Source organism: Pelophylax lessonae, assembly GCF_965119305.1.
Source record: "Pelophylax lessonae genome assembly, chromosome: 2".
In the NCBI taxonomy this organism is placed as follows: domain Eukaryota; kingdom Metazoa; phylum Chordata; class Amphibia; order Anura; family Ranidae; genus Pelophylax; species Pelophylax lessonae.
Genome location: NC_138769.1, coordinates 20062420 through 20075620, shown reverse-complemented (window position 1 = coordinate 20075620; position 13201 = coordinate 20062420). Strand labels below are relative to the sequence as shown.

Genomic DNA, 13201 nt, shown 5'->3' with positions numbered 1-13201 from the left:
AAGTATAGTATACCCCTACTCACTCACCCCCCCCCCCCCATGTGAATAAGTATAATATGCCCTACTCATTCAAACCCCCTATGTAAATATGTATAGTTTACCCCTACCCATTCACCCCCTTGTGAATAAGTAAAGTATACCCCTACTCTTTCAAACCCCCTATGTAAATATGTATAGTGTATTCCTACTCAATGACCCCCCCCCCCTCATGTGAATGAGGATAGCATACCCCTACTCATTCAAACCCCTATTAAAATATGTATAGAATACCCCTACTCATTCACCCCCCCCCCCCAATGTGAATAAGTATAGTATACCCCTACTCATTCAAACTCCCTATGTAAATATTTATAGCATACCCCAACTCATTCACCCCCCATTTGAATAAGTATAGTACACCCCTGCTCATTCACTCCCCCATGTAAATGAGTATGTAAATACTGTATGTAAAAGTATACCCCTACTCACTCACCCACCTTGTTGATAAGTATAGTATACCCCATTCATTCAAACCCCCTATGTGAATAAGCATAGTATATCCCTACTCATTCACCCCCCTCGTGTAGATATGTATAATATACCCCTACTCATTCACCCCCCCCCCCCCCAATGTGACTAAGTATAGTATTCCCTTCCCCACTCTATCCAAAGCCTATTAGCTACCCCCCCCCCCCCATGTGAATAAGTATAGTATACCCTACTCATTCCGACCCCCTATGTGAATAAGTATAGTATACCCTACTCATTCAGACCCCCTATGTGAATAAGTATAGTATACCCCTACTCATTCAGACCCCCTATGTGAATAAGTATAGTATACCCTACTCATTCAGACCCCCTATGTGAATAAGTATAGTATACCCCTACTCATTCAAACCCCCAATGTAATATGTATAGTATACCCCTACTCATTCACCCCCCATGTGAATAAGATTAGCTTACCCCTACTCATTCACCCCCCCCCCACCCCCTCTCATGTGAAAAAGGATAGTATACCAATACTTATTCAAACCCCTATGAAAAATATGTATAGTAAACCCCTATTCATTCACCCCCCCTTCCCCCCCCCCATGTGAATACTTATAGTATACCCCTACTCATTCAAACCCCATATGTAAATATGTATAGTATACCCCTACTCATTAATCCCCAATGTGAATAACTATTGTAAATCCCCTCTCATTCATCCCCCCCCCCCCCCAGTGTGAATAGGTTTAGTATACCCCTACTCATTCACCCCCCCCCCCATATGAATAAGTATAGTATTCCCTTCCCCACTCTATCCAAAACCTCTCAGCTACCCCCCGCCCCCCCCCCCCCCCCATGTGCAGAAGTATAGTATATTCCTACTCATTTAAACCTCCTATGTAAATGTGTGTAGTATACCCCTACTCATTCACCCCCCATGTGAATAAGCACAGTACGCCCTACTAATTCAAACCCTCCCCCCCCCGTGTAGATATGTATAGTATACCCCTACTCATTCAGACCCCCTATGTGAATAAGTATAGTATACCCCTACTCATTCAGACCCCCTATGTGAATAAGTATAGTATACCCCTACTCATTCAGACCCCCTATGTGAATAAGTATAGTATACCCCTATTCATTCACCCCCCATGTGAATAAGATTAGCATACCCCTACTCATTCACCCCCCCCCACCCCCTCTCATGTGAAAAAGGATAGTATACCAATACTTATTCAAACCCCTATGAAAAATATGTATAGTAAACCCCTATTCATTCACCCCCCCCCCCCCCATGTGAATACTTATAGTATACCCCTACTCATTCAAACCCCATATGTAAATATGTATAGTATACCCCTACTCATTAATCCCCAATGTGAATAACTATAGTAAATCCCCTCCCATTCATCCCCCCCTCAGTGTGAATAGGTTTAGTATACCCCTACTCATTCACCCCCCCCCCCCATATGAATAAGTATAGTATTCCCTTCCCCACTCTATCCAAAACCTCCCAGCTACCCCCCCCCCCCATGTGCAGAAGTATAGTATATTCCTACTCATTTAAACCTCCTATGTAAATGTGTGTAGTATACCCCTACTCATTCACCCCCCATGTGAATAAGCACAGTACGCCCTACTAATTCAAACCCTCCCCCCCCCCCTGTGTAGATATGTATAGTATACCCCTACTCATTCACCCCCCATGTGAATAAGCACAGTACGCCCTACTAATTCAAACCCTCCCCCCCCCCCTGTGTAGATATGTATAGTATACCCCTACTCATTCACCCCCCATGTGAATAAGCACAGTACGCCCTACTAATTCAAACCCTCCCCCCCCCCTGTGTAGATATGTATAGTATACCCCTACTCATTCACCCCCCCATGTGAATAAGTATAGTATACCCCTACTAATTCAAACCCCCCCTATGTAAATATGTATACTATACCCCTACTCATTCAAACTCCCTATGTTAATTTATATAGAGTATACACCTACTCATTCAAACTCCCTATGTGAATATGTATAGTATACCCCTCCCCATGTGAATAAGAATAGTATACCCCTACTCATTCACTAAAAAAGTGAAAAGTAAAGAAAGACCTAGACACAGTTTTTGAAACAAAGTCCTTTATTAAAAAATAAATAAATAAACATATCCCCATAATGTAAATCCAGCGTCAATCACAATATATGTGAACATGACCATTCAAAATTCAAAACAAAAATAGTGTGGGCCTGCCCCCCCCCCCCCCCCACCAGTCCATACCAGGCCCTTAGGATCTGGTGTGGATTTTGAGGGGAACCCCATGCCAAAATAAAAAAAATTGATATGGGGTCCTCCCATAATTCATATCAGACCCTTATCACTCAATGACAGCTGCTTCTTCCCTGCTGATAAGTAAATATGGGGGCAGGATCACACAGGGATGTCACCAGGTGACCATGCCCCCATGACATCACTCAGAGACCCCTGTGCCTGATGTCAAAGGAGGCGTACTGGTATGGATTGTGGGAGGGACCCAATGCAATTTTTTCTTTAAATTTTGGAGTAGGGTTCCCTTCAAAATCCATACCAGACCCGAAGGGCCTGGTACGGATTGGGAGGCCCCATGCTGTTTTTTTTTTTCTTTTTTCTAATGCCAGCTTTCCTTTCATTTACATTCCGAAATTTCCTTTCATTTACATTTATGTCCGGATTTTCTAAATGCCGAAAATTTCGGCCGCAGTTCATTTCATAACAAAACTAACCTCACATGTGTACTCAGGGCCACTAATAGGGGGGCCATCCGTCCTGCTGTAGGAGCCCGGGCACAAAGGGGGGCCCAAACAGCAGGGGGAATCGGTGCGGTCCGGAGGTGGGGGAATTACAGAAGGAAGCCCTGTGCGGCTCTCTGCAGCAGCTGAAAGAAAGATTCTCCCCCTCCTGCCACCTTTCAGCTGCTGCAGGGAGAGACACAGACACAGGGCATCATTCCTGTAATTTCTTCCCCAATACCGATCCGCCCTCCCCGATCTGCCCGCTTTGGATCCCCCCTGTGTGCCCCCCGTCCCCGCCACTGTGCCGCCCCCCTTCGCCCGCAGCTCTGCAGGCTTCCCTGTCCTGTAAAAAAAATAACAAGTTGTAAAAAAAAAATATATATATTGTAATAAATAATTTTAAAAGATTGTAAAATAAAAACATTGTATAAATGTTTAACATTTACTTTTTTAAGAAAAAAACTTTAAAAAAAGGGCTATGTCACACATACATGAATGAAAGTGTATTTCTTTAAAATACAATGTGACAATAAATATTGCAACAATCGCCATTTTGTTCTCTAGGGTCTCTGCTAAGGACTAGGTAATTTTCTAGCAAAAAATACAGATTTTCACTTGTAAGCAACAAATGTCAGAAAAATGTCAGAAAAAGGCTTAGGCATGAAGGGGTTAAACAGATTAGAGACTGACAGGGGAGGACTGGGCCAGGGGGCAGGGGGGGGGGCAATTGCCCCCCCCAGCCCGCTCTGTTGCCCCGTAGAAAAGCTGCACCCCTTCTGCCACAGACGTGCCTAAAGGATTCCTGGTGAAGAGAAGCAAAAAGTCCCCACTGCTGACCTACTGAGTGCAAGATAAAGACAAGGACAGAGCGCAGCCCCCACCCCCAGCATAGATGGTGCAAACCAGTGATGGCAAACCTTGGCACCCCAGATATTTTGGAACTACATTTCCCATAATGCTCCACTACACTGCAGAGTGCATGAGCATCATGGGAAATGTAGTTCCAAAACAACTGGGGTGCCAAGGTTTGCCATCACTGGTGTAAACTGTGTCTGAACAGAGGCCGGTTCCATGCACCACTGGAGCCTCTCCTCCCCCGGCCAGCCCCAATCAACCTGTCCCAGCTCCCCCCAACCGCCCCCTGTTGGCCAGGTCAGGAACCTGGATTCGGCCGGTGAGTAGAGAGTACCTAGTGCAGAGCTTCAGCCTGGAAGGGAGGTCAAGAGGAGGCCAGGAAGAGGGACAGTGGGAGCAGGGCGCATTTGCTGCACCATGGGCTTCTGGTTTGTACTTGCCCCCTGGGCTGAAGGTTGCCAGTCTACCCCTGGAGGCTGATATAATAAAACAGCAAACAATTGTATACATGAACAATGTTGTACAGTGTTGATTCACATCAAAGCTTGGTCCAACAGCAGCCAATCATATAGAAGCCACCTAGAAGCACCCAACGCGTTTCAGCATCATATCCTTTCATCATGGGAGAGGAACCGGTTGTTGCAGAGACACTACTAAAGACAAACATATATACTGTATGTGGTGGTCAAAAGTGTCACATAACATATACAGCACATTTCACAGCATCAAAATTCTTCATTATATTACTTACATAGTGTTAAGTATACAAGCAAGAACAACCAATAGGTTAAAAACTTCCAGTTACCAGGGGGATAGCACAGCATTATACCCATACCCAGGATACAGCAGGGATAGCTCAGAAAAGAGCCGGCATCCAACCAAGGTTCCAATGTGGGTGATATTTAAGAACAAAAAGTAATGTAACAAAACTAAAAATCTAAAAAATATATATATATATATATATATATATATATATATATATATATATATATATATATATTCATACTAAATGAATATCCCCCAACACCAGTGTGTCAAACACTCTAGGGTTGGCAGCCAAGTAAACCGTAAGTGATGTTGTGACGTGGCTTCCGGGTTACTACATCAAAAACCCGATCTAAGCTTTGTTTGGGACTCCGGCCAGACGGCAGACATACCGGCCATCGTCGGTGGGATGGGAGACCCAGGCGAATTGGCAGAAGGTGGCGGGAGGGGGGGGGACGTTCCCCTCCCACTCCATGTGATAATGGCGGAGCGGCTGATTAGCCTCAGGGCAGCTGATAGGTGGGGACCTCCAGTCCTCCTGTAGGGGGCCTGGGCACAGAGGGGGGCCCCACTAGCACGGTGAATCTGAGCAGTCAGGCGGAGGGGCAATTACAGAAGGAAGCCCTGTGTGTCTCTCTGCAGCAGCTGAAAGCAAAGTTTCTCCCCCTCCTGCCAGCTTTCAGCTGCTGAGAGACACAGACGCAGGGCATCATTCCTATAATTGCTTCCCCCGACACCAATCCCCCTCCCTGTTCTGCCTGCTTCTGATCCACCTCCCCCGTGTGCCCCCCTTTCACTGTGCCATCCCCCCTCCCTCCCACAGTGCTGCAGGTTTCCCTGTCCTGTAAAAAAAAATTAAAAAAAATTAAACATAATATTCCATGATTTCCAATGAGTACCGTTCATATGTGTGTGACTTCAAGACTAGTCCCTGCACTACTTTGATCTGACTTTGATGCGTTTTGAGATCCATAGACATAGGCATTGCTTCAAGTCCAGTCAAAATCACGGCAAAACCGCGGCAAAAAATTGCGTCAAAATCACGTGACTTTTAGGGTGCACAATTGTGCAAGGAGCCTTAGTGTCAGTTCCCACTTCCGTATGAAGTGCGAAACATAGCTATCAGGTGGAGCCATCAGCTATCAGCTAAGCGTACATTTGCGATAGCAGACAGGGAAGAGGACCTGTCCCTTCACAAAGGTGTTCAAAGGAAGTCAACTGTCATTGGAAACTGTCCGAGGCAGAAGGGAAATCAAAAAGTGTCGGACCTATAAGGCACTCCAGAAGTCAAGATGGTAGTAACTAGGGATCGACCGATTATCGAAAAGCCGATATATCGGGGGCCGATATGCACTTTCCCCGATATATCGGAATCGGCCCCTGAGGTTATCGATATTGCCAATATTTCGGGAAAGTGCTGTACCGGAGTGATGCCTGCAGCTAGAGGATCACCCCGGTACCAGTGTCCAAAGCCAACGGTCGGCTGTCTTGTAATGAGAAGCCGCTCGGCTGTCATTACAAGGAGCAGGAGGGGACGTGGTCCCCCTTCCCGCCGCCTTCTGCAGCTCGCCCGGGTCTCCCGTCCCACCGGGAGACCCGGGCAACCAGCCTGCACAGCCACCGAAGAGAAGACCTGATCAAAGCTGCATTCGGCTCTGATCGGGTCTCCATGTAAAAACCCGGAAGTGATGTCATGACATCACTTCCGGGTACTCGGCCCCAAATTCAAAAAAATTACAGCATTCAAAACAGCCAAACTTACCATTTTTAATGCTTTTAAGTGCAGAGGAGGATGTTTGCGGTCTTTTAGACCCCCCAGATCCCTCCACAACAGTACCTGTCAAAACAAAAAAAAATTTTAATGTACGAAAATATGGGCCAATATCACTAGTAGTATAACCCCTCATCAAAGTCAACGCTGATATCGAGGGCCGATGTGTAGATCCCAGGAAATGCGAGGCTTGGTAACATTGCGACTCTAGAAATGCGCAAAATGGTCTTCCTCATAATAGGGGGGAGTGGACAGATGATAATGAGGAAGTAGAGCATATCTTGGAGCATTTTCTCAATGTGAGTCCCAGGGTTGGGTGCTAGGGCAAAGCCGATCTGCACTTTCCCCGATATATTGGAATCGGCCCCTGAGGTTACCGATATTGCCGATATATAAGTGCTGTACCGAAATGATGCCTGCAGCTAGAGGCATCACCCCGATACCGGAGTCCATAGCCGACAGTCGGCTGACTTGTAATGACAACCGATGCGGCTGAGAAGCCGCTCGGCTGTCATTACAAGGAGCGGGAGGGGACATCCCCCCCTCCCGCCGCCTTCCACGGCTCGCCCGGGTCTCCTGTCCCACCGGGAGAACCGGGCAACCAGCCTGCACGGCCGCCGAAGACCCGATCAAAGCCACATTCGGCTCTTATCGGGTCTCCATGCAAAAACCTGGAAGTGATGTCTTCAGTGAAATCACTTCCGGGTACTCGGCGCCAGATTCAAAAAAATGACAGCATTCAAAACAGCCAAACTTTTTGGAATGCTTTTAAGTGCAGAGGAGGGGTTTGGGGTCTTTTAGACCCCCAGATCCCTCCACAAGAGTACCTGTGAAAAAAAAATATATATTTTTTTTTTAAATGTACAAAAATATGGGCCAATATCGGCAGATACCGATATGCATTGGCCAAAATATCAGTATCAGCAACAAAGAACCGATATCCGTCGATCACTAAATTTAACCACTTGCCGTGATTGTCGCCGGGCACCTGCGATCCAGTATTAGAGAGAACAAGAGTTGTAAACACAGGAGACCGTTGTTCTCTCTGGAATAAACACAGAGCGCCTGTGATCCTTCTATTTAGGATCACAGGTCTCTGTGTTGATATTACAAGCCCATTTTTTATTGGGAATGTTATATAGCAGAAAGTGAAAAATATATATATTTTTTTTTTCAGAATTGTCGCTCTTTTTTTGTTTATAGCGCAATAAATAAAAATCGCAGAGGTGATCGAATACCACCAAAAGAAAGCTCTATTTGTGGGGAAAAAAGGACATCAATTTTATTTGGGTACAGCCTCCGCTGGGTACACACGACCACGCAATTGTCCATTAAAATAACGCAGTGACAAATCGCAAAAAATGGCCTGGTCATTAAGTGGGCAAAACCTTCGGTTAAGAGCGGGGGGAAGATCTGCAAAGCACCAGGCCGAGTGACGCAAAGGGACTACGCTTTGGGATTGCCCAATCTGTAAGGCTGGGTTCACACTGGATTGCGGAGCGGCTGGCAGCAGGAGGTCTGGTGCGTCTCGTTCAATGTTTCAGGTCCGAATTAAAATTTTTGGCTGAATTCAGACCTGAAACGGACCAGAAGACGCAAACTAACTTCCTGAAAACCTCTCTGCAGCCGTCCCCGAGTTGAGTGAACTGGCCCCATTGAGAGTTGGTCACAGTCTCCTGACATGAGAATTAGATGCAGTGAAACCTGCATCCCATTCGCACCAGTGTGAACCCAGCCTAAATGTTTGCTTTTGGGTTTAATACTGCGTTACCTCTCCAATAAGACACAGAAGTTGAATCCATCACAATTTTACTTTGGTTATTGCAATACAGGGAACATGGAGGAAATGGGAATCTGGCTAGGATTAAAGTAACTAATGCCCCGTACACACGTGCAGATTATCTGAAGACTTACCTTTTCTATGTAGTACAAGCGCCTGCCGGATTGCATACAAATTGAAAGTGTTTAGGTTTGACCTCATATTATATGGTTTTGGTAAGTCTGCAGACAAAAGTCTTCAGATAATCTGCACGTGTGTACGGGGCATAACACTAAACAGAAGGGGTGGAAAGAGGTAGCTACAAAATCAAATTAGTAAACAAGTTGCAGTGGTCAGAAACTGCCACTAAGCCTCCGTTCACATTAGGTCGCTCTGACTTAGGGGGCGACCTGTGAAGTCGCGTGCAGCGCGACTTCGGCGTGACTTGCATGGACTTCATATAATAGAAGTCAATGCAAGTCGCCTTCAGGTTGCCCCGAAGTAGTACAGGACCCTTTTTCTAAGTTGGAACGACTTGTGTCGCTCCTATTAGAACCGGTCCTGTACTACTCAATGACCGCGACCGACCGCGACTTGCCAGGCTGACCAAGTCGTATTAGAGTGAACCGGCACTTAATGTCATCATACTAAAGCCCCGTACACACGTACCGATGGTCGGCTTACAAATGTTCCTCTTTTCTCCCCGGGATGTCGGTGTCTGCTGAAAAGTGCAAAGACAGCACAAGGACAGCACAAGAATTTTGTCCGCCGACTGCAGAAGTGATGTCATGTAATGGTTAACTTTCCCTGTGTTTTCTATTTTCTGAGCATGCCCAGTCTTGCAAATCTGCGGTCTGTCGGCCGAATTGTGTACTGACAGGCGAACAATCGTCCGTTCTGGTGTCGGCATACAAATATTTTCATGTTTGCACGAAAGACTTTTGTCCGCGGATTGTGCGCAGACATCTGTCGGAGGCACCATACTAACACGCGTACAATCGGCAGATCCTTCGTCCACCGACGTTTGTATGCCGACGATCGGTACGTGTGTATGGGCCTTAATTAACAATAATAATCTAATGCAGCACAAGACATAAAAAAATACATATATTTGGGCAGAACACAAGACCAGGGATGAGAAGATTGATGTCACCCAAGTGGAAACTTGACCAACTTAAAATTTGAAATTTGTTGACAATTATTTGCATTTCTGTCCATCCGGTTCTGAGTTTTACACAGCTCTTGCACACAGCACAGCCCTATCTGGCAGGACAGAAGAATTTTTTTTTTCTCACTTGCAGGGTATAATCAATATTGGACACCCCCGCCCTCTCTGTGGAATGGTACGGCCCTCAGGTATATAAGCCTAGGTACTGGCCACTAGGCATCAGTTGTTGTTTTTTTTTTTTGTGGGGGGAGAAATTTGCAAAAATGAGTCATCCTCATCCAGTAGTTGGGGGAGCTGGTAAGCCCAAGACACCTACTGCAGAAGAGCAAGCCATCCTTGACAAGGTAAGTGGTTGGGGAACCAATCCTAAGGGCTTATTACTGCCAGGTGTGATGATTGGGACCCTGAGATAACAATTCATCTCCATGTGTCCTGTGCACTCCATACAAGTGTGTTGAATTAAAATGCATTGCAATGTGTCAGCATGGAGTTGAATTAATTATTGTGATTAAGGCTCGGTTCACACAGGGGCGGTTTCAAAGTCGCCTGACTCTGAAGCCACCCCGTGCAGCCCCCAAAGTAGTGCAGGAACCTTTTTCCTAAGTCGGAGCTACTTGAGTTGCTCCGATTACACCGGTTCCTAAGTCGCCTGACCAGTTGCCCCAGTGGGAACCGGGACTAAAAGTGAACCCTGGAATACAATGTAACAATGTGCACCATAATGTGTTCCTGCTGGTGTGAATTGGCCCTTAACGGATCTACAGTGGTCTTTTTTGGTTAGATATTGTGACATTACCACAAAGCTGTAATGTGAAAGGCACTAAAGTATTAACCAAATACCCCCCCCCCCCCCCAAAAAAAAGACCAAGCTGCCCATCAAGTGGCAGGAGTTTGGGGCAACTATTTACCACTAGGGTGCTTACAATGCTCAGCTTTTATTAAATGCAGAATCTTTGTTCCAAAAGGGGGGGGGGGGGGGGACTGTTGCCAGGGCAGTTTGAAGGAATTTGGGGGCCCCAAGAAAAATTGACATGGGAGGCCTCCCTGTACACACGCAAAGCCTACAGGAACCACAGCATAGCCATACAGTTTAAGTTCACCCACACTTTATATAAATAAAAAATGAGTACAGTGCAAATACTGCTTGAAAAAATATTTGAAATTTGAACCTTTTCAACAATTGAACATTTGCAAAAAACACCACTGTACCATAAAAGGTATTGTTCCCAATTGGTCCAATTTTTGCACGAAAAAATGGAGTGACGACTGTCAGTGTGATCATACCTGTTGCTGGCCTTGTCCGGTCCACATGTGTGAGGAGGATGTGATGACTCGTGGTGTGTCTCTCTGGCGAAGTTCGCTGGCCTGGTGGGGTGGCGCCACTCCCGCGCGCGCTTTAGGCCACCTAGGCTGGGGCGGGGCTGGTGCGCACTGCGCAGATGTGCGCTGCTGCGCACTCTCCCCCTAGCGAGCCGGCGCCGCGTGACGTCATGCTGCTCCTCCGCTGTGCGCCCACCGACCTGTCACAGGCCGCCTGTGTGTTGAGGCCAGCCTGTGTGTGTGAGACGCGGCGTTTGTGTTTTGGGTTTTTGGGATAATGTCAGTCTGTCTTGGGGCCCCAGGCCAGCTCGGGGCCCCAAGCCATTGCTTGTTTTGCTTGCCTTGACGCAACGGGCCTGACTCTTGCTCTAACGGCTTATAAAATGTTATCTGGAGCCTTAACCAAGTTGATCCAAAATGGTGATGCAGATGAGTCCTGTTTGGGGACAAAATAAATCTGAACTGGGGGTTCCACTTGGATGACCATTTGAGTGCAGGCATTGCCAGACTGTGCTATGTTCTCACCTTGTGAAGGCTCAGTTGTAGGCCCCTTTCACACAGGTGGTCCGTTCAGATCTGCCTGTCTTTTTTTGGCAGATCTGAATGGTCCGCCCATGCATCTCTATGGGGCATCGGATGTCAGCGGAGACATGTCCGCTGACATCCGATCCGTCAAATCTGGACGGATGGATACCCTATTTTCCATCCGTCCAGCGGATCGGATGAGAATGGACCAACGGTCCGTTCCCATCCGATTTCCCCCATAGTGATGTATGGGGCTCTGACAGCTGTGTCTCTGCACACAGCATGGAGAACAGCGGTCATTCTCCTGCTCAGTGGGGATTGGCGGATTGATCCCCCGCTGAGCTAAACGGAGTCCGTCCGGACTCATAGTGTGAAAGAGCCCTTTCTGAGTTGACTAATTTTTTTGTCCAAAGCCCTGTAAACTTTGTCTAGACCTTCAGTTTGTCTGTACTTTTTTTTATTTTGGAGACAGGTCCTCTAAATTTAACGTGTCCCTTTAATGCTGAACTCCAGGTATTTATGCAGTAAAGATGGGTGTCCTCTGCCACAGTGCTGTTGCTGCAGAGTGACAGGACGGGCAGTAGGACAGGTTGGTGCATCGGTTCTAGATTTAGGTCAATCCAATCCTGATAAGTTTCTTTCTTTCAGGTGAAAGAACAGTATGAGAAGCAGTCCGGGACGAACCCCGGGGAATTTAAGGCAATCCTCGTCAGTACTCAGGTTGTTGCTGGAACAAATTACTTTTTCAAGGTAATGCTTTGGGTTTTATACAACGTCCGGTTTAGGCCACATGATGTCCTGCCAGTCACTTACTTTAAATCTATATAGCTCTGACATATACTGCAGTGCTGTACAAAACCCCAAATTTACATCAGCCTTTGCACCAGGGCAGCTTACAGTCTGGCTCTGACATACCACAGTACTGTGCAGAACACTGACCCAGTCGCATTGATCTCTGAACCAAAGGAGCTTACCATTCGGATGCTATCCTCTCCTAATATAAAGGGAATTTTCCAAGTGCCTTCCAGAACTGCTACATGAGATACTGGCTCCACCCTCTACAGGAAATGTCATACAAAAAGTTAAAAAGCCCCCCCACCCCTTCATCTGTTGTCCCTCCAGGTGAACTTTGTCCCTGTATTTTCCTAAAGTGGGGTAATTGTGGTTGCCTGCTTGTGGTAAGGTTTCAGTAGTTCTTCCCCTGAAGGATTGTTCTTGTGGATACCTGGAACTTGCCCCTCCATGTTCTGGGTGGACTGGTTCTGCAGCCTCTTTAGTCATCTCGCTGCTATCTGTGCTGACATGCCTGAGGGTTTGGTGCTGGGGAGGAAGTAAGAGTGGCTGTCATCCAATGTTTGTTTCACTTTTTTCCCCTCTGACTTGGTGCACCAATATGGCAACAGTGAGGTCACTTCCAGGGGGCAAATGGTGCAGCAATTTCTGTGTAGTTCAGGAGTTTGGTGTTCCCAAGATACTGCCACTGACAGGGCACTATTTTAAATGCTAAAAATCAGGGCAGGACATTGTGGTGCACTGATCCCTATTTCTCCATTAGCCAGCCAAAGGTTGCATGCAGGGGAGGACTGGGCAGGGGGGCAATTGCCCCCCTGGCTGCTCTGATGCCTCTTGAAAAGGCTGCACCGCTTCTGCCACAGACATGCCTAAATGATTCCTGGTGAAGAATCATTTAGGCATGGATGGTGTAAACTGTGTTTGAGCAGAGGCCGGTTCTATGCCCAACTAGAGACTCCACCCCCCCCCCCCCCCCAACCGAGCTGTCCCAGCTTCCCCCAACTGCCCACTGCT

At 46.9% G+C, this 13201-nt stretch overlaps 1 protein-coding gene across 1 annotated transcript in view; it reads left to right on the top strand.

Moving 5' to 3' along the window:
• The window catches only part of LOC309547924 (cystatin-B-like), a gene marked incomplete at its 5' end in the record, with an annotated part of 1082587 nt that overhangs the window by 1053524 nt on the left and 15862 nt on the right, over window positions 1-13201 (top strand). Inside the window, one exon of the mRNA XM_082247922.1 lies at window positions 12044-12145. Within this exon, the coding sequence (XP_082104048.1) occupies window positions 12044-12145 (102 nt within the window). The remainder of the gene's footprint in view (window positions 1-12043; window positions 12146-13201) is intronic.